The sequence below is a fragment of the Cardiocondyla obscurior genome, linkage group LG24 (assembly GCF_019399895.1).
Source record: "Cardiocondyla obscurior isolate alpha-2009 linkage group LG24, Cobs3.1, whole genome shotgun sequence".
Lineage (NCBI taxonomy): Eukaryota > Metazoa > Arthropoda > Insecta > Hymenoptera > Formicidae > Cardiocondyla > Cardiocondyla obscurior.
In genome coordinates, this window is record NC_091887.1 from 673,358 (window position 1) to 700,939 (window position 27,582).

General features: G+C 39.6%; 5 protein-coding genes across 15 annotated transcripts; 2 read left to right on the forward strand and 3 right to left on the reverse strand.

Moving 5' to 3' along the window:
* Window positions 1–15: 15 nt before the first annotated feature.
* Mi (cyclin E-interacting protein minus) lies at window positions 16–3,099 on the forward strand. Its single transcript, XM_070671732.1, has 5 exons — window positions 16–280; window positions 528–1,351; window positions 1,428–1,703; window positions 1,782–2,310; window positions 2,399–3,099. The coding sequence occupies exons 2-5, from the start codon at window positions 609–611 to the stop codon at window positions 2,621–2,623; spliced, it is 1,773 nt and encodes a 590-aa protein (XP_070527833.1). The 5' UTR covers window positions 16–280; window positions 528–608; the 3' UTR covers window positions 2,624–3,099.
* On the reverse strand, window positions 2,892–11,157 carry Tacc (transforming acidic coiled-coil protein). Of its 4 annotated transcripts, XM_070671727.1 has the most exons (8): window positions 10,957–11,157; window positions 10,649–10,850; window positions 10,286–10,434; window positions 4,502–6,227; window positions 4,117–4,418; window positions 3,777–4,036; window positions 3,405–3,695; window positions 2,892–3,312 (listed from the first exon to the last, which is right to left on the reverse strand). In XM_070671727.1, exons 3-8 carry the CDS (start codon window positions 10,388–10,390, stop codon window positions 3,117–3,119), a joined length of 2,880 nt encoding a protein of 959 aa, XP_070527828.1. In that variant the 5' UTR covers window positions 10,391–10,434; window positions 10,649–10,850; window positions 10,957–11,157; the 3' UTR covers window positions 2,892–3,116. The 4 variants fall into 4 exon arrangements, with proteins under 4 accessions (XP_070527828.1, XP_070527827.1, XP_070527830.1 ...); XM_070671726.1 differs by having other exon boundaries at window positions 10,649–11,157; XM_070671729.1 differs by lacking the exons at window positions 10,286–10,434; window positions 10,649–10,850; window positions 10,957–11,157 and adding an exon at window positions 6,875–7,587.
* A 371-nt stretch (window positions 11,158–11,528) lies between these two features.
* Window positions 11,529–15,559, reverse strand: Cyce (cyclin E). Its single transcript, XM_070671736.1, has 3 exons — window positions 14,520–15,559; window positions 13,448–14,057; window positions 11,529–13,293 (listed from the first exon to the last, which is right to left on the reverse strand). The coding sequence occupies exons 1-3, from the start codon at window positions 14,531–14,533 to the stop codon at window positions 12,550–12,552; spliced, it is 1,368 nt and encodes a 455-aa protein (XP_070527837.1). The 5' UTR covers window positions 14,534–15,559; the 3' UTR covers window positions 11,529–12,549.
* A 637-nt stretch (window positions 15,560–16,196) lies between these two features.
* LOC139111447 (WD repeat-containing protein 13) lies at window positions 16,197–18,608 on the forward strand. Its single transcript, XM_070671737.1, has 5 exons — window positions 16,197–16,510; window positions 16,607–16,931; window positions 17,002–17,678; window positions 17,750–18,042; window positions 18,132–18,608. Exons 2-5 carry the CDS (start codon window positions 16,811–16,813, stop codon window positions 18,376–18,378), a joined length of 1,338 nt encoding a protein of 445 aa, XP_070527838.1. The 5' UTR covers window positions 16,197–16,510; window positions 16,607–16,810; the 3' UTR covers window positions 18,379–18,608.
* On the reverse strand, window positions 18,230–27,345 carry LOC139111438 (uncharacterized). Of its 8 annotated transcripts, none has more exons than XR_011547200.1 (10): window positions 26,566–27,345; window positions 26,155–26,294; window positions 26,026–26,049; window positions 22,386–25,525; window positions 21,746–22,298; window positions 21,447–21,656; window positions 20,904–21,030; window positions 20,657–20,728; window positions 18,939–20,574; window positions 18,230–18,348 (listed from the first exon to the last, which is right to left on the reverse strand). XR_011547200.1 is itself a non-coding variant. In XM_070671720.1 (9 exons), the coding sequence occupies exons 1-9, from the start codon at window positions 26,651–26,653 to the stop codon at window positions 20,042–20,044; spliced, it is 4,887 nt and encodes a 1,628-aa protein (XP_070527821.1). In that variant the 5' UTR covers window positions 26,654–27,345; the 3' UTR covers window positions 18,564–20,041. The 8 variants fall into 8 exon arrangements, 2 of the variants coding, with proteins under 2 accessions (XP_070527821.1, XP_070527822.1); XR_011547199.1 differs by having other exon boundaries at window positions 18,231–18,372; XR_011547201.1 differs by lacking the exon at window positions 18,230–18,348 and having other exon boundaries at window positions 18,564–19,059; window positions 19,781–20,574.
* Between the last annotated feature and the right edge of the window lie 237 nt (window positions 27,346–27,582).

Below are 27,582 nucleotides of genomic sequence, written 5' to 3' on the forward strand. Positions count from 1 at the left end.
ATGCCATCAACTTACTCCTACTTTCCTGTCACTTCCGAGCGTTTTCGGAGCCTTCGCGGTGCGAGTGACGCTTTTTAATATAGGACACTATATTTTGTTAGTTCTGAAAAAATCTGCTACGAGCCTCCACCGTCGTTCGTTGCCTCCAAATCGAAAAATCGTCAGGACTGTTCGGACGTCGGGATTTAATTTTGAGGTTATAAACATCGATGACTGTAAGAAATAGACGCATGTGAAAGAAGAAAAACGCTCATTTTGCGTTTGTATATAATAGTAAAATGTAAGTAAATGTGTGCTGCGCGTATTTAATTTATGTGATTTATAATAGACGACGAACGCGATGCGAATCAAATGTGTCTACTCCGTTTCTTAGCCAGATGCTCCGGTTATCGCGATATACCTTTTAAGATTCTCGCGGAATATTATCACTAAAGCAGTATACTATAGTTGATAAAATTTCTCATAAAAGTTTCAAATATAACAAGAATCTTTTTAAGACCACTTTTCATTCATCGTTACTGTTTCAGATTGTAGCATCGAAAGCAAAAAAAAAAAAAAATTACACAATAAAATTTCTTGTAAAATAAATGTAATGAATTAATTTCATTATGGATCGCTATTTAATCAATCAATATGAAGGCTCTGAAACTATGGAGGCATACCCACATGTCTCTAGTCCAGAAATGTTTGACAGTGATACCGAAAGTGATATAAATAACAAAAATGTGGCAACGTTAGTTAACGATAGCGTAGTGGCAGCGATTCCACCTCAAGGACCTACTCAGGCTGAATTAATTGCAAAGTCGGACAGTTACAGGCTAGTTAAAATTAATAAGTATTTAAGCGGCGTCCCGCCGCCGCCAAGGCACACGACGTGCCAGAGCGACTGCTCAGATTTCTTACAGCACATTTACGAAAATCGTCAATTGTTCTATAATGGGTATCCGTTGTCTAATGAAAAATTGGAGGTCAGCGAAAGCACGAAATCTAAGGAGGAAGAAGCTACGGAAACTAATGACGAAAATATTTCTTATCAAAGCACAAAAAATATTCCGAGCAATTTAACTAATGCTCTTGACAACACTTGTAATTCGGTAATTGACGATGCAAGAGATACCAAATTAAGCACGGACTATAGCAATAACTCTAATGTACAACGCAGTGTTTCTAAGAAGACAGAAAATGTGGTTAATGCTAACTCGGCTAAAGACACGATTAAAGTTTCATCAATTGTAGATAATTCAGACGTACCTCGCAAGCAATCTCCCCTTCTTTATTACACAATTAATGAAGAAGAGGTTAAAACATTGGCATGGCCTCAGGCTTACTTCCATAAATTTCATGGCATACAGTGAGTACATACTCTTTGTCTTCTGTAAAATATTTAATTTCTTTTAGCATCATTATTATCTTTTATTTTATTTTAGTTATAACAGAAGCAGAACTGTGGAAGAGTTCGAAAATTTAACAGTCAAGCTGTGTGAAAGGTATATAGGAGCCGAGACACAGTCTACATGTAATATATGGCTCTCGAAACAGTTACCGGGAAGTGCTAGAAAGCGAAGTTTATTAACAAAACGCGGAAATGGTCAAAGCCCGGAAAAGAGATTGATGCATTTAGCCAGACGACGTAGAACTTTTTGCAGTGCTAATCTGCAAGGATTGGGACTCACTGACAAAAGGCAATTAATGATACCGATCAAGTACGTATCTTTCTGAATGCGACAGTAATTAACAGAACTTGTATTAATATATTAAATGTAAATTTTTATATAAAACAGGAAACTCACAAATAAGAAAGGGAAAAGTCCAAGAGGTAAAAGTCTACGTGGTAAAAGCCCGAGAGGCAAGAGTCCTCGGGGTAAAAGTCCACGGAGTTCGGCAAAGAAAAAAGTGGTTCGAAGATTAGTACTGGACGAATCAAATACGTGTAAATCTAAGCTGGAAACTTCGAAACGCGCATTATTTCAAAGTCCTCCGTCAGATCATCCTGGTCCTAGCAAATTATTAAGTACAAATAACACGGAAACTCAAAAAATTAAGCGCGTTCTATTTTCAACGCCGCAAAAAAATGAGTCTGAAGACGTAAAGCAAACGTCTTCGCGAGAGGAAAGTAGGAAAAGAAAGTGCGAAGAAGAGTTGCAGGGACCGCGATTAAAGTGGCCGAAAAGTTTATCATTTGATTGCACACACGAATTGAAAAACACCTCCAAGATTATGTGGGACAGACATTCATCGAGCAGTGTTCTTTCGAAAAATGAAACTTCGTTTAATCAAGAAAAAAACGAACTAAGCAACACTCATAAAAAGGTATGTATTGCTGAGTTTTCTATTCGTTTTAAATTGTACACTTTGATAGAACTTAATTATAATTCTTTATTTTTTTACTTGTTTATAGAAATTACTTTGGGCAGTAGCTGAGGCTTTACGAAGTAAAGGCATTGGCATGAATCACCCGAAGTTTAAACAATACGCTGCAAACTTGGCGCGTACGGTAAAGAAATTTATGCCCGATCTTGGAAACAAAAATATTCCGCGGAAGCCTGGAAGTACAAGTGATCGCATGCTGAAATTAGCCAAACATCACGTATTATTTCTTATTGATACTAGACCGATGGATTGACAGTATTCGTTAATACGATTAGTAAAATTTAAGTCGTAATTATAAGTTGAGAAATTAGCCTTTTCGGCAAATAGGACATTATTAAAATGACCAAACCAATGGGTGCTTGTATTCTTAACCGACATGTGTTTGAACTATGACTTTTATATAACTTAATATTAAAATAAAATGTGTTATAATATTTAAAGCAAGATACAAACGTGGGATTGTATGTTGTCACATCCACATGCAGGGTATTGAAACATTTTTTATTGTATAAATGAAAATGTGTTTTTAAGCATAGTTTTTAATAGCTTTAAAATAGTTATATTTCACAACTTATAAATAATTAATAAAAGGCGTTTTTCTGAAGTAAAACGCAAGTTGCAATAACTTTACGAGTTTATGCACGTATTCATACATCAATCGTATCTAACATATGTTGTATTTAAAACAGTGAAGGACAAGTAAAAAAATAAAGACTAATCGCGCCGTAATCGCGATAATTTTGTTTTCATTCCGAGTTTCCGTGACCGACCCTCGCTATAAGTTCGTCTAAAATCTTTGTAAGTTCTTCGTTCTCCTTGGTTTTCTGTTCTACCAGTTCGGCGAGCGAGTTGCTCTTAAGTTCTGCTTTCTTTATCATCGCATGCAGCTTTACAGTTTCCGCTTCGTGCTGCTTCCGTATTCCGTCTAACTCAAGATTAGCTCTAAAATGTAAAAAAAATTCATTAATACATATTTTCCTAAAAAAAAAAAAAAAAAAGCATGGCAATACTATCTCAAATTATATCGATTATACTTTTCTAATTGAGTCATCGCGTGTCCTTTGAGTTGCTCATATCGCGCTTCTAGCGTTTTTATTGTTTCAACGTTTTCCTGGATACTTTCTTTTAATACAGTTTCATTATTTTTATACACCGATACAACTCCTTTAAGTCTCTCATATTTTTGGTGCACATCGTTAAATGCTGCCTCCGTATTGGTGAGATGATGGTTTGCAGCTTGCAGTTCCTCTTGTAATTTTGCCTTATCTTTTTCCCGTGCCGTTGTTAATCTACTGATCGTTTTTTCGTATTCTTCCACAACAACCCTAAATCAAATATTGTCATATTTTACTTAAGATGTATAATAATGATATATAAATTTAAATCGACTTGAGCGAATTACTTACGCAATATTATTAGTTTTATTTTCTTTTTCTTGTGCCATTTGCGCTTGTAACTTGTTGATCTTTTCCTGGAAAGTTGCCTTCTGTCTTTCCAATTCTTCCTCATAATCTTTCTTTTGTTTTTCTAATACTTCGCGTTCCTTTTTCTGCTTCTCCAATGCTTCTTCTAACTGCAGTACCGTCGTTTTTACAAGCGTAAGTTCTTTGCTCATATCTACATCGATGAGTGGTGCATTAGATTTAGGCTCTTCTGCTGGTTCCTCCTGAAAAAATTTATTAATATGAAATAAATACATAATAATTTAAAATGCATATAACAGTTGCGAAATATTTTTTTGCTTACATTTTTATCCTTAACTTCCTCTAACTTTTGCACTGGTGTGTTGGGAAGAGGACTATAAAAAAGCAATCTGTCTATAGCTGCTATGGCGGGATTCCGTTTCGGTGTATCAACGTCAGCAAGTGGTGATTCATTTTTGCTATTCTTTTCTTCATTAATCGTTTGGACATTCCCTTGCGGCAACATGTTGGCGTTCGAGACCAATGGATCAAATTTAACATACAATGATTCTGTTCTCAGGCGGTTAGCATGCGTATTATTACTTCGTGCTAATAAGAAATCGAAGGTCGAGGGATCTTCGAAAACTGAAAATAATAATGTTTAAAAAATTATTAATGTAATAATAAAATTGCTAAGAAAAAAGAAAAGGAGCTTTTAATGCACTTACTTGCGGGTGTCGCAGTAACAAAATTATCGAGATCGTCTGTGAAGTCCAACGAGGGATTAAGTATATCATTCGTAACTTTGTCTACCGGGGACTGAATATCCTTCAAATACGACGGTTCGTTTAACGTGGTACTCTGTCGTTGAGGCTTAAACTTTTCGTATTGCTCTTCATTCAATTCCTCGAAGTTCAAGTCCACTTCTTGTAAAGTAAGCGTACGATCTAAATCTTCAGTGGGATTTTCGCTTTTAGCAGGACAACACAATTGTGGATCTTCTACAGGTAATGCTTCCGAGGCGCAATCGTTTCTTTGCTTCTCGTTAGGTGTAATTACGACGGCTGTATCGCTCGACGAAACGGTAGTTGTTACATTCAGCTGATCGTCGTTTTCACTATTCGCCGCAGCTGTACTGTCTATATTACATTTTTCTATAATTACAGTTTCTGACAGATTATACTGTTTTTCTATAACGTGAGTCTCGTTACATGTGGCAGCTTCTTTTTTAGATAGTTCCTGTATCTCGTTCACTACTACGTTATTCTCTGTTTCCAAATCTTTCTTATCGATACTCGTTTGCAAGTTCTCGACTTCTGATGTATTTGATTCTACAGTACTGGTCTCGTTTAGCGATTGTGTATTATCTTCTCGATGTAATATAATGCAACTATCTAACTGAGGTTCTTGCTCTTTATTAGTTTCGGTCCTCTTCTCTTCAACAACAGAATTATTTATAGTCTGCGACGGTGCATCAAGATTGTCGACAGACGACAATTCTGCTGATATATCCGGCTTAATCTCCGATCCGGAAACCTGTACTCCGGAACTCGTTTCTTTCGTTTTAATAACAGTATCGTCTAACTCAGATATATTGGTTACACTAGATGACGAAACATCTGCGTGTGGTGCTAATGAAAAAGTGGACGGAACAGAAATTTCAACAGGATACAATTGTGGATTTTCTACAGATAATATTTCGGAGGTGCAATCGTTTCCTTGCTTCTCGTTAGATGTAATTACGTTGAAAGTTGTATCGCTAGACGAAACAGTGGTTTCTACATTCAGCTGATCGTTGTTTTCACTACTTGTCGGCAGTGAATCCTTTGCAATATCGTTCGCTACGTTGCACGCTTCAGCCTCGTTCACTGTGTCAGCACTTTCTTGCGGTGGAACGTTCTCTCCCGAAAAAAGATGAGAAGTCGCGGGTTGTGACTCTTGTACAGGTAATCTATTGCTAGGCAATTCTAAGCTAGGCGTTTCATTTAAAGATGCTTCGTGAGACGGAGAACTCTTTAACACTTGCGTTTCATTGCCAGCGTTATCCAATAAATCTTCATTAAGGGAAGACTCGCTTGTGGGAAATGGTATCTCGTCTATAGCCGACCTGAAAGTCTGATCTTGACTGAGATCCTGATCCTGAAGATCGCACTCGGACTCCAAATGGATATCCGCGCACGCAAGAATCAGATCCTCAACACCAGGTATGTTGGAGTTTATGTACGATGTATCCACGTCATCTACAATCTCAGATGTCGAATCGAGACATATACCGCTGCTGCTTTTGGTGCTAAAAGCGCTGCTGAGACTGTGGAAACTGCTGGCCGAAGAAAGACTCTCCCGAGCTAAGTAGATATTCTCCGACGTCGATCCTACATCGGCAAACTCGCGGGCGAAGCGAACTTTAATCTCATGCTCTGTTTTCGCAGCAGTCACAGGATTATCGTTGCCGCTCTAAAAAAAAAAAGAACATTAGTATTAAGACATTAAAGCATTCCACAAGAGTACTATTTTTTTTTTTTTTTTAAGTCAAGCACTCGTTAAACACACAATCGTTGTTCTACGATTTTTTTTTATTTTAATACAAGGCAGAAAAATATTCTTCACGTCCGTCCTGCAACTTTTACTAAAATAAAAAAAAAAAAATAAGCTTTTTAACTTCTTTTTTTGTCGAAAATATACCGCCGGTATGGGCGAAGGAGACTTTTCCGCGCTCACGGAACGATGAAAAAGTTTGTTAATGTATTCCATATTATGGCAGTCGCCGCCGATCTGCGATCTGCGAAATGTCTATGCTTACTGACGATTTTGCGACTACGTCTCTAAGTCAGCTGACAGTGTGAGGTTTGACTTTTCGTAAAAGAAATTGCGCAATCACTTCACGCCCAGGCTAATTATAAGTCACTGGGAGGGAAAGGCTTTTTGCCAGTTCCGCTCGCTTGTGCACGACGACAGTTACGGAAGTACACGTCTTAAAGACCAGCTGCTGTTATCGGGCAATCGGGCAAAGTGCTGATAATTATGGACACTTGTTAATTTGTGGCACGGTGCGATATGAACAATGTTATAAGGTGCGGCATTATTATATATCAGAAAATTACCGTTAAAAGATTTCCCATGACTTCTCCACAAACTTCCACCTTTGATTTCCATTAATAACACATAACACGGTCCCATATTTTCGCTCGGGATCAAAGAAGGCGGTTTCACTTTCCCCGTGTTTATATCCTTGGCACGATTATTTCTATTACCGAAGAAATATACCGCGCCGGAATAATTTCGAAATTAATACAAACTAGCACACGCTATCTTGACTTAAAAAAAAAAATACTTGGGAGTATAATGTATCAATTTAAAATAAAATTATTTTTTTAACTATAAACTAAACGATACAAAAAGTAGGATATGTCAGTGATATGTTAGTGATATTGGGGGAAAAAAAAACGTGAGTCCTTTAACAATTTTAACGTTTAACAAGTGTATGAAGTTACTCTAACCCAGTGTTCTATTTGAGGATTAATCCTCATTCAAGTGTCTGTTTCCTTTTTTTTATTTCCTACGATGTGCATAACGATATTTTTTACGCTTTTAATTTCTTCAAATACTTAGCGTAATCATAATCATGAATAAAGCAGACAATATAATTGATTATTACTCGAACGAATCAGTTTCTTTACGTTATTCAACTTTATATTTATATATTTATTATATATTTATCTTTAAAGATAGAAATAATTATTTGTCAGTTTTATTCTTTGGCTTGTAATAATAATGATATAGTATAGTCACAACAATATTAATAACAACAACAACGATATAATTATTTATAACTAAATAATAATATTAATTTTAAGATTTCGTCGCCGGACGAAATCATACCGGGGCGAATTAATTTTTTCTTTTTCAGCCTAAATAAGATCAACGAATGGAACATACGGCGTGAGGCACGAGAGTCTCGTTTACTACAAAACGCAATTCCCTCGCAATCCTTATTCGGCGTGTTCTTGACACCGTCGAGAATACAACGCAACCGCCGGAATGACTCATTCTTATTTAACCGCGCTAAAGGAGGCCTCTCATCGCCACCGCGGGGTGTGTCTCTCTTTTTCCCTCTCATCCCTCAAACGATAAGATGCGGCGCGATAAACCGAGCCTCTCTTTAGCTTTTCAACTCGTACTTAACGGCGGCACTTGACACTTCGACGTCGTTCACGTCTCCCAGTTACTTCGGGTAAGACGAGCGCGTACCAGAAAAGCGTCGTTAACGAGGCACACGCGATCCTCTATCGCGCTATTATCAATATCTCGGCAACGGTGAATTATAGAAATCGCGAAGCGAAAATCCGGAATGTTGTGCGATCTTGATAATAGAAATTAATTAACGAAAGAAAGAGTACGTTAAAAAGATAATAAATAATAATAAATAAATAAATAACAGCGAAATAATAATAATAGTAATTGTTATAAATTATTATTATACATAATAGCGATAAATCGTTAAGAACGGAGAGAGAAGGCAACGAGAGTGAGAGAAAGAGCGAGGCGAGCAGAAAAAGAGGGAGGGAAGGAGGGCACGGGAGGAAAAAAAAAAATGAACGGAAGAAAACGAGGAGAAGGCAAGGAAAAAGGCGTTTAATTAACAAAACGACCAGGTATCGAATCAAGTTTTTCCTAATCGATCGAAGCACACGGCACCCATCCCCGTGACATATATTCAAAGCCGCGCGTTGGAAGGCACCGACCACAAGGCAGGTCTCGACGATAAAACGTCCCGATTCTGAGAAGAGGAGAACGCTCGCGCGAGAAAAAACGGGGCCGAGAAGAGGACTCCGCGACGGGAGATGAATGGCAGGTATATCTCCTCTCCCGTCGAAATTCTAATATTAGCCCGCCGCGCTTCCTAGTCGATACTCCAGCGACTTCGTCCACCACCAGCACCGCCACTGGCACACAACTATCGCTATCATCACTACCGCCGCCGTCCGTGTGTTGGACCCGACAGACACACTCACCGCGGCGCGACGCGTGCACATACGCGGAACCAGCACGCGCGAAGGAGCCGCCGCGGAGAAAAGGATAAGATAACGGGGTAACCGCCTCACCTTCTGCCGAGTATAAATCCGAGATCCTGGGCCGCGAGGACGAGCCTTACATTAGACGGATGCCACGCGTCGTACGGACTTCCGGTTGCAGAGGCTGCATCGCGAGTAACATCGTCGACGCCGTGCCACGGTGATGTGTACTAGCACTAGCTGCACCGAGCCATACCGTCCGGCCGCGCACACGCCGTACGGACATTATGCCGCAAAGATCACCAACTATGGAAGTGGTGGGAACAGGATTCTCAGCCATCGCGCGCCGCGTAAGGCTTATTACACAACACGCGGACCGAGGGGGAGGGCAACGAGGTGGGACTTCAATGCGTCGGAATTCCGTTCGCTCGCGTTGCTATTGCGTACTGTTGCGGCCCGGTCATTCATTGTCCATTGTCTCCCGATTGTTCTGCATTTCGTACTTTACTGCGCGCCGGCACGAGGGCTCGCTGCGAGACAAAAGGTGATTAATCGAACGGAACCGGAGATAAGAATTCCAACGCACTCCGATTCCTTTTCTTGTTAAGTCCGCATTGTGTAATAAGCCTAAGAATCGTGAGACGCGACGTGACCAACCGGCGTGGCGCTATCTGGAGCGATAGAGACACACTCGGTGGAGGAACGTCGCGTGATAAGACGAGTACGAGGGGACCCCGGAAACGTTTCGAGCCAAGTGTCGAAGAATTCTTGAGCGAATTCCGATGTTGCGGTTGAATATCGAGTGTACATGCATGTGTGTTTTTTTTCTTTTTTTTTTTAGGGGACACTATTCGACGCGGGTTAACACCCTCGACATAAAACATAAAAAGACACACAGCAAAATAAAGTATTTACATTTTATAAACATTTCGAATTACACTGTATAATATAAAGCAATTTGAAAATTTAACAAATGCAAAAAAATATCTTTAAAAAATATATACATTAATTTTAATAATAATCGTAATTTTAAAAAATAAAAAAATATGAAAAATATAAGAACAGATGTGTCGAATCAAAACCAAAGTTATCTAATTATAAACCAACATGTTTCTTACACACATACACGTACACGCGTAAAAAAAAATTGTTTCCTGCGTGGCGGAAAACGCAATTTATTTTTGTTTCTACTTCTTGAGAGATACCGAGTTTATTTATAGAAATACTCCAGTCTGACTGTCAGTCGCAGAAATGAAGAAGGAAGCGTGAAAGAGGATACAAAGAGAACAGACGGACAATAAGAACCGAATGCAGACATCCTTTCCTGCCTTTTTCAAGGCGAATTATTAATTCCATGCAAACGGTGGGATTAAAAAATAAAATCGCGAACATTTTAGCTTTCCTCGGTGTCATCGGAATGACTCTCTCCGAAGAACAAAAGCAAGAAAGAAATTAAGTAAAGACAGAAGGAAAAAAAATAGAAAAATAATTGTCAAGTACCTTTTGTTGGCATGAATGATTTTGCGACGAATTGTGTAGAGTTGCAGTTATTTCTTTCAGTACGATTCTCGTACCCTCGCGAGAAACTCCTCTTGGGCTCGACATTCTGAGATTTCCTCTTCAATACGTCGAATACTTATCTCGTTTTCCTAGTACAAAATATCAGATATTATTTTCAGTTCTTGTTAAAACTTATCTGGATTAAAAATAAATTAATGAACAAAACATTAATTTATTTAATTCAAGCAGCTATGCTGCAACTTGTATTAATATTAATATATTAAATAATTAAATATATAATATGTATATAATTAAGAAATAAAAAAAAAAATTACAAAATATAATACATATTAAATTATTTACCTGTGCTGTTCACTCGTAGCTTATCGACTTCCTTTATTCCCACAAAAGTATACAAAAAAAATCTTCAAGAATATTGACCAAGTCTTGACAATTTCGTGAACGATCAGGCGACGTCTTGGTAAGCTTCGTTTGGTAGATAATCGAGAGCCTTGGTCCCTGCCTCTAATACTCCATCGAAGTAGTATTCGTGAGCTCGTTCAGGCTGCGATGCATGGCCACGATATAAAGAACAGAGCTCGACGTACGAGGATGAAAGGCTTGTGTGGCACTTTCACCGGATTCGTTTTTCGTCAACGAGGAGAACTCACCGCGAGCTGAGACGTATTCGCACTTCACGTCACTCGGCAGCAAAATATCACTGACACTGGCATTGAAATCCGGCGAGCACGCCGTCCCGGCCGATGTACATACAGCCTCAAAGCACGCAACCGTGCGGCACACATCCACCGTCCGTGCGAGATGAGCGGGCAAATTCGTTGAGGGATCCACGACTACTCGACTAAACGGCAGTAACGGCTTCGAGTCGTTTGATAAACTTGAATGCGAACGGAGGGACGAATCAGCGTGCGCCGTTGCGTTTGACCGGCTACCACGATGGCGCCACCGGACGGTGGGCAACACGCGCGTCTTATATCGATACTAATCGACTGTCGTTCAAGTTTGAAATCCAGAGGCAATTGACCCGCCCGTTGTTGTCGGTCGCCAGTGGTGCTCGATTAAAATCCTTCTTCAACTTGTAGTAACTTGGATCTGTCGTTATATAAACCGAACGAGACGACTTTGACTCGAAGATAATCGTCGGATTGTCTTGTTCGTTCTACAAATACAATTTTTCACTTTAAACATATATCTGAATTTTTCTATTTTACATTCGTGTTATTAATTAATTTTTTTTTTTTTTATTGTCTATCCGCTCGAAGATGAGAAACAATTATTGTTCGCAGTAACATAAATTTGCAAAATATTTATTGTCAAACTTATCTTACAAATATTTATAAACTGCCACATTACTATATACTAGGCAGTGAAAATTCACCACAAAATTTTAATGCTAATTTAAGATTATTAGTCTTTTTTTTTTTATTTTTATTCAACCATCGCACTCAATCCTTTTACACACACATACGTACACACATGCATGCACGCTTATCCATCACCACACACTCCGAATTGATACAAAGGTTTATTTTCAATATTATTCCAAATTTACATACACATATTTAATAAAAATGTATTCAGTCGGCGAGGTAACACGTTGCCGTAATACATTGTATCGTAATAAAGAAAGTTGTATAAAAGAATACTATTCACAATGCTTTCTTTCAAAAAATATGTTGAAAAATTATTTAAGGACACTTGTTGCAGGCACTAGTTTCTCTTCTCGTGTCGACAAATTTTTACGAGATGATAAACACAAATTAAACCTAATCTGTTAATGTGAGATGTAAAAAATTTTATCGTATCAAATATATAATCACAGCAGGCAACCAAATAAGGTTGCTACTTAAAATCATAACGGTACGCTTTGTGAAATATTTATAAATCGTGCAAAGCCACAAAACGTTTCTCCAAGTGTATATAATAAAATAAGTGATGTCGAATTACTTCCGCTAATTTATGCGTTAATGTTATAATCGGAAAAAAACGCTTGTACTGAATTTCTCATTGTCACTACAAAAGTACAATTGTTTGCTAAAGTGAATGTGATTAGGAAGAATCGTATTATTTACAATAACATGTCACAATGTTTAACATTATCAGCATCTTCCCTTACGTAAGGCACGCATGTTCTTCAAATGATTTGTTTGAACATGAATTACTGTACCTTAATTCATGGGTGCTATACAGTAAATGTAAAAATTTACCATATACGGTACACAAAAAACTTGCAAGATATTCAATTATGTATAATGCAACTGCGGTGTCGGGCATGCTGCCAACGGAGAATTCTTTTGATTACTAGACGGCGGAGTTAAAAGGCCACTCTCGTTCGGACTTTGCCGACCAGATTCAGTATTTGTGTCTGAATTGTTCGCGCAAATACTGGAAATTTCCCCGGCTAATCGTTGCTGTGCCTTCTCTAACATATTTAAATCGACCACGTGAGTCTGTATGCGATGCGACTCATCCACAACAATATTAGGTACAGTGGCCTTTAGTCCGGATCCGGTATGCGTGTCCACAGGTGTAATTGTGGACCGTAAGAGGGATTGGGATTCCTCTTCCGCGACAGTAGTAGCGAACGCTGTGAGCCACTTGACGCAAGAAGACAGCTGTTCCCACGACAATCGGGACACCCTTAATGCACATTCCCTCCCTTGGGTATGGTAAATTGCTGCTGCAGCTATATGACTGTACGGAAATTTTAAGCAGCCTTCGTCTAAAGTCGCCAAATCTAATAATTGAGCCGCTTGCGAATATTGCAAACCACCATACTGTGGATATATGAAAGTGTTTGGTCTGGACGAGTCGCCCGATTCAATTTGCATATAAATATTGAGCCATCCCGGAGTGGTTATCGGAGACAAGTTCCATCCAAGTCCTTTTAAAATCATTAATTCTGTTCCTAAAATTTCTTCTTCTGTACAGGCACCGTCAGTAACATACGCGAATTCCGCGATTTTCGGTGGATATATTTCTTCAACCTGTAAGATTATTTTATTATTAATTTTATATTCCGATTTGCTAAATGCAGATATATTTTTATTGTAAAAATTAAAAGTCAAAAGTTTTATTTAATATTTTATTATATAACCGTTCGATAAACATAATTCTAAAAAAAAAAAAAAAATTACAAACCTTAGAAGCAATAAAAAGACAAGTTATTCCTATAAGTTGCAATTGATTTTTAGGTACATCATGATGAATAGATAGGTATCTGTCTATATAATCCATAGCAAGATAATAAGTTTCTCTATGTAATTTGTACACCTCACAGACTTCAATCAACCAGTCTAATAAAATTGCTCTCATCCGTGGTTGCAAAGCTGGATGCCTTTGAAACATTTCTGGATCCCTTTGAATTAAAGTTTTCTGATCTCCAAGGCACATAAGAGACCATACCTGGGAGCCATCTGCCCATGGAAAAGATGGCAGTGGACTAGGTCGGATAGATGTGTTGTTGGAAGCTGAAGGTGTTAAAAAACAAGTTGCAGCTCTTAATTCTGACCAGGTAGCTGGCTCCTGCTGCTCTTTCAATGGAGAAGTTTGATGTTGGGGAGTGTATGCAGCATCTACTGAGTGTGCAGCATGACAAGAATCTGTATATGAAACGTGAGATAACGCTGCAACCTTACTAGGAGGATATATGTTTTCTGAATCCTCTGTGAGTTCTGTCGCACGCCTCTTACGTTTCAGAGACTGCACCTTGCCTCCCTGCAAGTAAGTTTGTGACTTCTTTTCCTGTAAACTAAACGTTATTTCAAGGTAATTATTTTTGTCCGTACACGTGTGTTCTTTAGTATCGTTTATATCTAAAAATCTTTGAAGTAAGCTGGACGAAAGAAATATTTTCCAAAGTTACTTCCATTTAACATAAAAAAGTTGCATAATCGTAAAAAAAATTTCGGAGCTAAATCATGTTGTTTCGTAGATTCTTAACGATAGTCGTAAAAAGCGCAATCGAAATAATAATCGGAAAACAACAAATGGTCACAATGCTGAAGGAAAGCTGCTAAAAATTCAGAACAGAAATCACCCATGAGAAAAAAGGTTATAGGCGTAAAATTTTTGAGCGCAAATGGAAAAAGAATATTTTTAATCGGGCAATTGATGGGCGCTGAATCAATTTCACCGTAAGCTAAACGAATCGTAGACCACGGGAGCGAGATATATCTAAAATTTTACACCAAATGGAACGTGGATTACTCACCTGTTCTGTGGCATCTTGCCGCGCGATTGCCAACGTGTACAAAAAATATTTGCCGTCTGAATAAATTTTCCTCGAGCGCGCTCGATGCCGGAGACCCTTGGAGTGCGGGCTCGCTCGGTTTTTCCGATCCGGGGGCGACGATATTGCCGGGAAAGCGATGAAAAGCGGAGGAGCGCGCGAACCCTAAGCGCGCCCGATCGCCATAATGCACGTTCTCTTGACCGCCTCGGAATTAACGTGTCGGCGCACTATTTTCGGTCGGTGTGAATTTTCCGGGCCGGAAAATTCATCGATCTCCCCCGCGTGCTGTTTTGCGGCTCGCGCTGGTCTGCAAGTTGACGATAATCCGCGAAAAACCGAGGACGTGGATGTGGAAGCGCGGGAGAGCAGCGCGCGAAACGACGACCAACCCTTTGCGGCTTCTCTGACGCCCTCTATATGCGGATCATAACCTCAAAAAAGGAAAAAATTTTGGGAATTCTCGTAGCAGATCTCACACACGACTCCGCGACGAGTCCTCGGCTGCGGCATACCCCGCTATCCGCACTATACTTCGTCCCGTTGCGGGCGGTAAATCGCGATCCGGGATCGGCGTCGTCCCGCAGAAGGGCCACGCTCCGGTGGCTCGTCCGGGTGCAATTGTCGCCGAAACTGCAGCAGGGGACGCTAACCGTGTAGGCAAACGTACGTTCCAGAGTTCAGGTAGGCTTCGGTCAAGCTCGGAGGGTCGTTGGGCAATGAACGAAGGGCGCGAAGACCGGTGCCGGGGCGGCATGCGACCAAGGCGACGCGCACGCGTTTGTATGTATCACCCGCTCGTTTCGCTGTCGTTTTCTCGCCTTGCGGTCGTCACCGCGGCTTCAACGTATTGATGGAGAAGCACGAGCACCTTCGCGTTCACTCTGACACGGGTATGCACTCACGGACGACACAAGTTGGAAGACGCGTACGCGGGCCGAGCGCGCTTCTGCCGCGCGCGATGCGACCTGGCTGGCGCCTACGAATTGGCGTTTCGCGGGAACGCCGGAACGATGGCGCAATGCCGTACGCTGTCCCCGGCGTTGATTGGCCGACGTGCGCGGCACAGCTGGCACTCAGCTGATCCGTTCGCACGCACACAAGTGCACCGGCGTGTCGTACTTGCATTAGCGTGTTGTACTTGCACCAGCGCGCGCAGCGGCCGTCGACCACGCGGGAAATGTGCGCGCGTAAATCGCCGCTTCGCCTCGCCCCGTTCGCGGGCTTTTCCTCACTTCCGCAGTCGGCCCGCCGTCCCGCCGTTCCGGTGCGAGCCCAGGAATTTCTTGCCACGTATCCGTCGCGTCATTTATGGATACTTTCCAGTTAGAACAGCTAAGAAATCCAGTGCAGCACCGTAAGTTGGCTCGCAGCTCGAGAACGCTTCACGGCTTATTTTTACTTCACGCGGTTGTCACGAAAGTGCCGGAGTTAAATTACGCACTGTTACACGTAAGGATTAGTATTCTTTTTTTTAATTAAAGTCGTACTTTACTAAAAATAGAAAGAATTAACTCTTCATGCTCTTATTTTAATAGGATAACACGCGCCGAAATTATATCGCTTTTCTTCCGCACAAATTACGCGATTAAAAATGATTAATCGTGGTACTCATAATTCGTCGAGGTATTTAAAATTAATTATTTTCATGCATTTTTGAACGTATTGTACTTACGATTCGAGGTGTCTACTGTTTTATCCACAAACAGTTGTAATCTCGGAAAGCGATCACGACATGGCGCTTTTGTCACGGCGTCTTTTTTACGAGAGATCTGGTCATCTAATTCGCGAGTTGTTTATGGCGTTTCGGTCGGACACCAACATGGCGCGCTGCGCGCGCGTGCATGTACGCGTACTGACGCATACACTCATTAACACTCATTAATGCGCGTGTCGAGTAATCAGAATTTTTCATGAAATGGCATTAACGTTACGTTTCACCTTTAAAGAGTTTAACGACCTACATATGACTGGTAAATCTGAAGGAGGCAAATCTAAAGGAGACTGTCCTTCTCACCCGATTGCTCAGAAATTTTAATTATCCTAGAAATACGGATTTTGATTTACAGCTCCTGGTTCACCGTCAAACAAATTCGGTTCTGTTTAATCCGGAATTAAAGCGAAACCGGGAAGAAATCGTTCTTGTCTCGTTCGAGTTTTAATGCTGCTCGCGCACATCGGCGCACGTTTCTCAAACTGTAACGAGTCGTTGATGGAATGCTTGTACTTTGACGTGTTTCTGGAAGGTATCGTGTAACGTTCCATGTACGTAAATGACAGAGGTACAAGTCGAGGCTGGCGCATCGAAGAAGATGGCCACTACGTGGCATCAGCAGGTATTCGCACTTGACGCGAAGTATAATACTCTGAGGGCTAACAAGCTCCCCAGTCTTGGTAAGTCTGAGCTTCGTTCGCCGTTTATTTTAGTCGGATGAGAGCTCTTGGTGATTCTTGGACTCTACAGGTATGCTGTATATTCGCCGAAGAAACCAACTGCTTCGGGAGAAATTTTCTACAGACCCGGAAATTGGCGCGAGGTACTTGAAGCTGCGATCCGAATTGCTGAGGCGGCGTTATGGCGAGAAACTAGAGCAGAACAGTGTGGGGAGCCTCACGATAAGCGAGGAATCGTCGTCAGAGAAGAAAACGAAGCATCAAAATGTACAACGAAAATCAACCGCTGAGAGCTTCGCTTTCGCTGGGGTGCACCACGTTTTTGATCAGCACAAGGCACCTGTAACAATGCTCAAATTTGCGAACAATGATAGGTATAAATTATGCTGCGCATCACTAGACGGTACCTTATCTATATGCGAGGTCGCCAGCACACCTCCGAAAGTGATTGCTCTCCTGGAAGGGCATCGTAACGGCGTAACTGCACTCGATTGGAGTATTAGCAACGATCTTATCGTTTCTTCGTCTTTGGACGCTACGATAAGGCTATGGAAAGTATGCGCGGACGTTGAGCCAACTTGCTTGCGAGTGGTGAACGATCAACAGCGAGCGGAGGTCCTGTGTTGCAATTTTATCCCCGCCAATAATAATTTGGTGATAGCTGGCAACTCTCAAGGCTTGATTCAGATTTTAAATGTATCCACCGGTATATACACACGAGGCGGCTCTTGCAAAATTGGTGGGAAGGTCGGTTTTTACTTCGAAAAAAAAAATACAATGTTAAAAAAATACATTCAATGACTGTGTTACGTTTTCAGATTCTTTCTCTAGCGTGCGAGGGCAGCGGTGGCTTGGTAATCTGGGCGGGCAATGACAGAGGCGTTGTAGTGGCCTTCCGATTAGAACCTGGCATAGGACGATTGACTAAGTTGCAGAGAGTGCAAGAAACCGGTGGAATGATTACTAGTCTCTCCTGGCGTTCCTGGTTATCAAAGGATGCACCTTGGGCTGCTTTATTAATAAGCAGCGCGTGTAACGCCGTGCTGTTGTATCGCGTCGCGGACAATCATGGTTCTTTATATTTCTGGAAAAAATATCCCATCAAGCATAGGTATTATTTTTATTGTTATCCGAAACATGTTACTCATTTTCTTCTTTTAATATTTTTATTTACGATATCGCATACTTTTTTTTTTGCAGACTTTATCCTTTAAGATCTACTTTCTGTCCGCAAATGGGCGCGTGCTTAATAGCCACAGGATCGGAAGATTGTGCCATTCATTTGTTGGATTCGGCGAGAGAAGGAAAGGCTGCTAGAATCAATCGACTGCACGGCCATGCAACACCCGTATTAGCTTTGGCCTTTAATTATGACGAATCTTTACTTGCATCCGCAGATAACGATGGGTTGATTATCCTGTGGCGTAATCATCAACGTAATCTATAAAATATTCTGTGCAACCTTAATTAAATTAAAAAAATTACATGTACGTAAAAAAGGAACATGATGTATAAATGTGTACATATAGATTTACAAAATCTCGAGATCAAAGTATTAATATTATTATATATTTTTACGATAAATATACGAATAAAAAAATTAAAGAGTGCTGTATATAGAAAATTAAAATATTTATATAGTTTGATGAAATAAACTCTTTTTTTTCGGTATAACAATATATTAATTGTTTTTTATTTTAGCTTATGTCATAATGAGCACAAAGCAGTATCAGTAGTAATAGGTGTGGTAAGAGCGAGAGCTGTGACAGCAGCGATTCGTTTGTATATTTTCTTAATATCGTGTGCAATATTGTGAAACGGTGGTACAAATTCCCACATGATTTTTTTACGACGCTAACTATATTTGCATTTCGATAGTTTCATTAAATCGTTCTAATTACAACAGTCTTTATATCCAGGATAAATAATTATAATAACGAGATACATTATTGCAAACAAATACTTGTAAAAATTTCTCTAAAACAGCATTTTAGCGATCGTACTTACGTTTGTTGCGTCTCTGCAAATATTTTTAGATCTATAGAAATATCTATTACAATGTGCCATATTGAACTTATGGCTATTTTGCATTGCACACTTTCATATTGATGCCAGTCAAAAATGTACTCTAAAACACAAAGTTATCGTATAGAAAAAAATATCTGACGTTCGAGTGAAACAAATGCGATTCGATGAACTTTCGGTTTCAGGACGATACGCGAATTTCTAACTCATTCGAAATAATATCAGAGCTTTTGTCTCGTTTCTTAAATTCAATATAAAACATATCGATATACGCACTATTCTTCTCATCACAGATCTAACGAAAGTAAAAGTATCACTACATGGTGTATATAGAAAATTAGTCGTGCAAATATTTTTCATGTTTTTCCTTTGCCGCGCGAATTCTTGTAACTTTTATATAGGTCGTACAATACTTCGATATAATGTAGAGAGCAATTTGTTAATAATATTTAATTAATATCAAGAAATTATGATGAGTATTGGCAAGGAAAAACGGGGGATGACGTGAAAGACGGTTATATAGAGTTTCTTATATAGAGGAGTCACAAAAATAATCGTGTCGTTCTACATAGGCACTACTGCTCGTTTAACAATTACACTATAAACAATAATTATTTACACGCGCAACGAATTTACCGTAATTCGATGTAGCTTCTACAAATCGATTGTCTAGAATTAATACTCATATGTCCACTTTTTACAGAGTCTCTCTGTTTCCCCTTTACTCGTTTCTATTTCTGACTAAACTGTCATGCCGAATAGAAAGCTTTATTAATAATATAAAGCCGTGACTATTTATATATTGACACGTTTTTCGTACTTACCATAGAATATTCATAACAATTTTCGCTAACAAGATCCATTAGACAACCAATCGACTTGCATAGATCCGAGCAATAATCGCTGCATCTTATATACATTTGTTCGAGATTCATGTCGTAATAGTAATCTCATCAGTGATAATCAAGCGGAACGCGACGCGTTAAGAAAGAGAATTACCGCGCTTTTCACGACGAGATTGTTTCGGACGGACTTGGACTACACTGTCTTCGTTCTACAACTTCGTTACAGACTTTAGTCTCATTTTAATCACGAGCTGAAACACTGCACTTCTCGGTGGGTTCCGGCGTCTCTTGACTATCACACTGAGAAATTCTTGTAGAAGATGAACCGACCTGGACATCTTCGTGAGGCACCTTTGGCAATGCATTATCGTCATTTGTTGGACTCGATACGATACATTGGTCCTGCGTGACGACTTTCTCTACGAGGGCTGACTCGTGATTCTCTTTAATGTCTAATTGCTCGTCGTCTACGTGCGATTGTCTCGCAGGAACGAACGGAGCGGACGGTGTACCATTCGACGACACCAAGTTTAATTTTAAACGATCTCTAGTGTGTCTTAATTCACCTAATTGCTGCTGCTGACATTGATCATATTCATGAACGAAATCAATGTTGTTTTGTTGTGGCTCTTGCCGACAACTATCCGTTTCGTCCCGGTCGTCAGAGAACGAAGTCGCGTTCGCACCGGGAAAAAATTGACTGACGTATTTACTTTCGCCAGTTTGAAACTGAAAGGGTCGACTTGAACTGGTGACAAAAAATTCTTCATTTCCTGTAATAAAAATAAATACCATTTTTTTTGTGTCGACGAGTTTTACTTACTCTCGAAAAAGTATCTGTTTATTTATACGTACCAGCGTGATTGGCATCGTCATAATCTAAAGGATACAGATCTAATCGTGGTTCATTCATCATTTCTTCCCAATCTACAAAATAATCTGTTTTTTAAATCACTTTCGCATATAAATAAATAAATATATATATTTAATAAATATAAATTAATAAATAATAAATATATATAAATAAAAATATATAAATAATTGTTCTATTAAAATTTAATTAAAAATAAAATTTTTTAATTATATATATAAAAAAAAATACCAGAATATGACGTTCGTTCCGAGTTGGTAAGAGTATCCGTTTGATTGTCCACGGGCAACGTTTCCTTCGGGTACTCGTATACGCATTGATAACGTTGCTTCTTGAACCACACGCTCTTCTTCTGGTCCTGAAAAAATGTTAAATTGTTAATCCGACAAGTTTTTATATATAAAAAAAAATATATGCTTGAGTTATACCTATATTTAGCGTTTGTCTAACATGTACAGTTATAAAGAAGTACGTGCGCTAAGTACCTCAAATTTAAATTTCTGCAAGGGAAAGAGTCACGAGAGAGGAATGTTAAAATTACATGCATTGCTCTGTACTTAAGTAATCGACACACCTACCAACTCATCCTAGTGGCAATTAAAAAGAGAGAGGATATTATTAATATTAGTATGACGTTGCGAATAGTTTTGCATACGATATATTTATTCTAAATATATATATACGATATATATATATATATATATATATATATATATATATATATATATATATATATATATATACATAAGATATATTATCTGTTACGGTATTTACCCCTGATTTTAACGTTTTGTCCGGAGACCTCAGTGCGGATCGATGCGGTGCTAAAGCAGCATTCCAGGCAGAGGGTGTAAATTCTTCTTCCTCCTCTTCGTCTTCGACAGCCAATTCCTCCTCCAATTCGGCATTTGTCGTTGTATTTGTCTTGTCGTTATTTAAAGTACTCCTAATTCGTATTTGTTCGATATGCGGCTCGTTGTACCTCTACAAGGCGTAAATTTTAAATAGAATTTTTTTTTTTTTTTAAAGAAAAAATAAGCAATTATTAATAAAATATTTTTGAGGCAACTTACTTTCCATACAAATTCACCGGAGCTAGAACTGTTATCCTCATCTTCTTCACCATCTTCATCTTCCTCCTCCTCTTCTTCCTCTTCGTCTTCCTCCTCCTCCTCTTCGTCTTCATCTTGACTGCAGCATTCACGTTCGGAAACGAAGCTCGTCGACATTAAATCATCTTGCAATGGTAGAGGTAAAGGTAATGGTAGCGGAAAAGACGAAGGTAACTGCTGCCATTTGGATTCCTCCTCGGGACTTGGTAACGGCGCACCACTGCTCAGCTTCACGACGTGCGACTTATCGTCTAATGGATGTGCCACTGAACAAGTGTAATCTAAATTCTCCTCCTCGGACAAGTCACCATTCGTCGTATCCTCGTCCTGCAATCGTCCCTCGAGCAGTATCATTTCATTCGTACGAGTATCTACCAATAATACATCTTCGGACGGCACTGATTCTTTCGAAGCAATGGATGTCTCTCTAGAATTCGACATTAAAGACTCGGAAGTGACGTTGCTTTCTCGTTCTTCTAAAATAGGACTCAACGGTGTCCCGTATACGTTGTACCTGGATAAAAAAAAATGTATATTAATATAATAAAAATAAATTACTATTTAATTCTTTGTCAAATAATTTATTTTCAAAGAACCGTACCTGATAGAAATATCTACACCTCCACTGACTTGATTCGACATATCATCACCGTCTTCGTCGTCCCATTGCTTGCCATACGTATCGTCAGAGACGGAAGAATTATCATCGTCGTGTGGTTCCAAGGATTCTACAATCTGCATTTGAGCCTGAGGCAATTTCTCCCTGAGTTCGTTACGAATCGCCGTTACGAATTCTTCCTCCATGCCGAACGACACGTACGAGTTGTCGCTGCGTAAACTCACCGTCGAACTATCCTCATCCTCGTTTTCATAATCTCCCTGTGAAAATTGTTCGTCTCGTTGAATATTAAGAGTATCCAGTTTCAAAACGCGTGTTTCTGTTTTTGGATCGCATAATTGCATTTCACTCTCGGTTTCTTGCATTATTTCAGGCTTTACATCTTTTTTTTCCGTCTCGATAGCCTCTGCCATATGCCTTACTTTTTCTCGAGCTGGACTTTCCTTCGTGTTAATTTCAGTAAAATCGGAATTAATAACGTTAACATTAATAAGAGCATCATCGAAGTCAGGAGTACTCTGTTTTAAAGGCGATATATTTTTTTCGATATCTGGTGTAGAAATCGCACCTTCGGTTATACTTTCAGGGCCAGCGGGTGTGGCAAAATATTCCGCGTCAAGAATGGTGTCTAGCTCGAATAGAATTTGGAATGGTTCTTCCTCGGAATATGACGATCTGGAAACTGCAGCGCTGTTGACCGAAGATTGTGGATTACCTGACGTCGAGCAAACTGCTTCCTCTTCCTCACAAGACTCCTTGTCCCGGAAGCCAGAATCGGAGCTCTGCTCGTCGTCCGGTGTCGACAATTGCTTTCTTTCTTCTTCGTCGTCATTTGGCAATGGCTTTTGTTCTATTTCCGCGTTTTCTACAATAGAAAAACTATCGCTGGTGGTATAAACTGTATAAGCGTTACAAAACTGTGGTGCATCTGGCGTAGATACGGTGGTCACAGTTAATTCTGGTGCATTAACGTTACTTCGCTCAGTCGATGTATCTATATATTCGTTGAATTCTGTTTCATCTGAGAAGCCTGGTACCTTGTGTTCTAAAGCAGAATCTAAAGCGTGATTCCAAAGTAAAACGTCTACATTAGTCTCGGTGTTATTCGAAATAAAGTGATTAGAAATATTTTCGTCGCTGTCTTGCTTATTGACGAAAAGTATATCGCACGTATCGCCATCCTCTTTTTTTTCTACTTTTTCAACATCGGAGGATATTTCGTCAGGTACGTAGCGAAGAAGAGGGAGGTTCGGATCACCCTTCGATAGGAGTCTTAATACGTGCTTTTCGCCGCCACGTTGCATATTATCTGTGCTCGCATTAGATTGCACGCAGTTGTTACTTTCCGGAGTTTTTTCCGCGCTGTCTAAAGAAAGACGCAAGATCGGCGTTTGGCTTTGATCTATAGTCAATGTTAAGAGCTTTGGATGTTCTAAATTTTCCAAGGACCGAACTTTAATGGCATTGTTCGGTAAAGGATCTCGCAGCTTCTTTAACGCCTCATCAAACTCATCTGTAGGCGCGGTATGCCTAAGGTCGCTATCGCTACCGGTTGCAGACAATTTTTTTTTAACATTTTTCTCCGACGTTTGCGCTCCCAGCGACCATTCTGCATCGGAATCAGGATCGATATGTACAAGCACCATAAGATCTGTTACGGACTTGGATTTCTGTTTAACTTTTTCCGTATAAACACCTTTTTCTATCCGACCCTTCCAGCTTTCCTCCTCGGTTTCCGAGCCAGATTCTTGAAACATTGCGGCGGTTTTCATTCTAGGGACGTTTTTAATTTGTTCGTCGGGTCCAAGACGAAATGAAGATTGTAACGAGTCTGTTGTTTGCACGTCGTCCACGATATGAGTCCAATAGTCAGAATCAATACTGCCACGTAAATCTTGCAAGCTCGCACTGCGTACGTGCTGTTTGCAAGTGTTCGAGCGTAGGCTCTCCCATCGTTGCTCAAAATCCATATGCGCCGTATGCCCGTTTAGAAGAATTTGCTTTACATCGTCTAAAGTTGGTCTATCTTTCGCATTGACATTTAAACATAAACGAATCGTTTGAAATATATTTGGTGGACAACTGGCGTGATAATTTTGCAGCAATCGTGTGCCGTTAGGAAAAACTTGTTTCTTCAAAGATAAGATCATCTGAATGACCTGTTCGTCGTTCATATCGTTGTAAGGTCTTTCTCCCCAGCTAATAATTTCCCAGAGAAGAACCGCGTAACTCCACATATTGGCCTGCAATGTGATTTTTTGTGTTTCAATAGTGGTGTCTGTACAATTCAAACTTTCCGGCGCAGACCATCTAATCGGCAGAGCGCGATCTCCTATAATATAATAATCTTCGGGATACTTTTCCACACCGGTACCGTAGTCGCCTAATTTGGCCGTCAAATCTGGAGCGACTAAACAATTTCTGGCAGAGAGATCTGTATGTGCAAAACCGTGGTTATGCATATGTTTCAAACCAGACGCAACCTCCATTGCGAGTCGTGTCGGAACATTTTCCTTGGCAAGTGCTTCCCTTGATTTAACATCGCGATTAGATAATAAGAAACCTTTCAAATCGCCAGCCGGACACGATTCAAATAGTAGAAGATACGGATCGGTTTCTAGACAGAAACCAAGTAGAGATAAAACATTTTGATGGCGTATCTTTAAATACGGCGTGGCCTCGCCGAGAAACCAAGCCTTCTCTCTAGTGGTAGCTTCCTCGGTGAGAATTCTTACTACTACACCGCCTGATTTCGGGATGCCCTTTGACTGCTCTAAATCCGCTCGACCTTCAACGACTTTTCCAAACCACCCATGACCTATTTCTCTAAGATACTTTAGCTTCTCTCTTGGAACGTAAAGCTCGTTGGAGTTGAACCATTCGCTGCATGGCTCTGATAAAATAGAACGATCCGTATCTTGATCTTCGATGCGCGGCGCCGACAAAGGTATCGCTTTGTGTTTCGGAGTACTTCTATTTCCAGATACAATAGAATCCACTGGTAAAGGTTCAAACTGTACTCTTTCGGAAGCGGCTAACGTCCTAGAAGCGTCCAATTCCAATCTTTCGACAGATCGATCAAACGCACTTTCTTGTTCCGTACTGCCTCCATCTTTAAATTCCTACAATAATAAAGTATAAACTGTTTTATGCAATTTTATAAAATTATAAACGTCACAAGACATCAAGATTTATTGCTAACATACGCATGCTATTCTAAATGCGTCTAAAAGAGAAATAAAAAAAATTATGATGTGCCTAATGCTCATAATTACGGAGCGTTTCATCAAATCGTCTTTTTACAAAAAAATGAAATATTATCTATAATTAAATTATAAAAATGTAGCCTTTGAAATTATTTGTTATACATGATATGTACTATGTTAATAATGTAAGTACTGGATTTTATCTATAAGAATATGTCAAAAGTAATTTATAAGAAAATAATCTTTTCATTATTTATGCATACATATAAAATAAATATATATATATTTAGATACTAAAACTTATAGATAAAACCTTTACTATTTTTAACCAAACATTAATTTTCTTTGCATTCTCATTCTAATTTATTCTAATTTATATGGCAATGTATTTAGTGATCTGCAACATTAAATGTTACCTGATTGCATTTTTCTGCTTTGTCCTATAATTTAAAAGAATGCAGAAACTGTGTTATAAAAATTATTTCTAAAACAGTGATATCACTTTTGTTATGGTATTTAAGTGCATAAAAATCTCTTCAAGCTACCTGAAATCCTTTGGGTCTTTTGTGCCTTTGGCAACAAAGGCATCCAGCTAAAGTTAATGCCGTGGCAGTGACACTTGACAGAGCAATTGCATAACGCCAATAATGTTCCCAATGCCAGGATGCACGCGAGTGTGGCGAATCTGCGAAAGGAACAAAGTTATTCAACAGTTTTGATAATATTTTAAACTGTTGTCACTTAAATATGGTTAATGCTGCCTGTTAATAGTACCATTTTTTTTTTTTCATTAAAAACATACAAAGAAAACAAAAATTGATACGTTACCTATAGAATATCTGTATATCTACGATTTTATATATACATACGTAATTAAAGACGACAAAGAAGGTGATTATTGCGCAATATTGGCAAGGTTATGCACAGTAGTAACAAAGATTTCTGGGATGACTTACCAGCAACGAGTGGCAAAGAACGGTCTACAGGGTAGCCCGCTATCATTGGCAGGCCCACCCAGAGGAGCCAGCACATCAAGTTCTGCATCGCGTACTGCGTCTAGTCTCTCATATCGTTTGTCTTTTCAGTTCGGTGGGCTGGCCCAAATCATTTTCGCGTAAGACAATGGTTGTCATGGGCATTGCAAGGGTCGACGCACTCATAATCCTCATCCAGCCGCGTGCATTGTCTTACCGCGACGACGACACTGGCAAAAGGTGGACGGGCATAAGGCGAGGACACGACCCACCCGGGCCGTGCATCTGCAGCCGTGGCGCTTTTTCACGTAGCCGACGAAGCGTAACAACACTGGGAGGTCTGGAAAAAGAGTCACTCACGCTCGCGCATGATGCAGAGAGACGTGCCCACCTTCCTCACGCACTCTCTGAGCACCCTCCTCACGCACAGCTTCCACGCGGAGATGCACCAGCTAGGGGGAGAAAGCGCCGACAGACACACACGAATTAACAAGGAGGAAACCTAAGCCAGATGGCGTAATGATGTAAAAGTACGTCGCGAAAAATGTTCCGCGTACTAAGAGGCACGGCGAATGAAATCTCTAAGAACGCAGCTGGGTGTTGTAATATTAAATTTAATTAATCTAATGCCGACTGGCATATGAACGTGTCGATAATTTTATTTACAAAGATAAATTAAAATGTGTAACTGTAGTCGGTAATATTGATATTCTTCGATCACTTTACCAACATGAGTGTCTGCGAGCTCAAATCACTCGACCAGCTTTTTGCGTAATCGTAAATTAAAAAATAAGATTTATAATTAATAAGTTTATATTTAATAAATGCTTATAAACGCAGTAAAAGACCTTTTAGTCACTCAACGAAAATCGAGTTTCATAAAATTTAATCAAATCAAAAATTGTTACGTGTTCTTTAATGCAAAGCACATTATCCTAATTAAATTAAAAATATAAAAACATTAAAAAATTTATAATAAAGTTGTTGACGACACGGGTA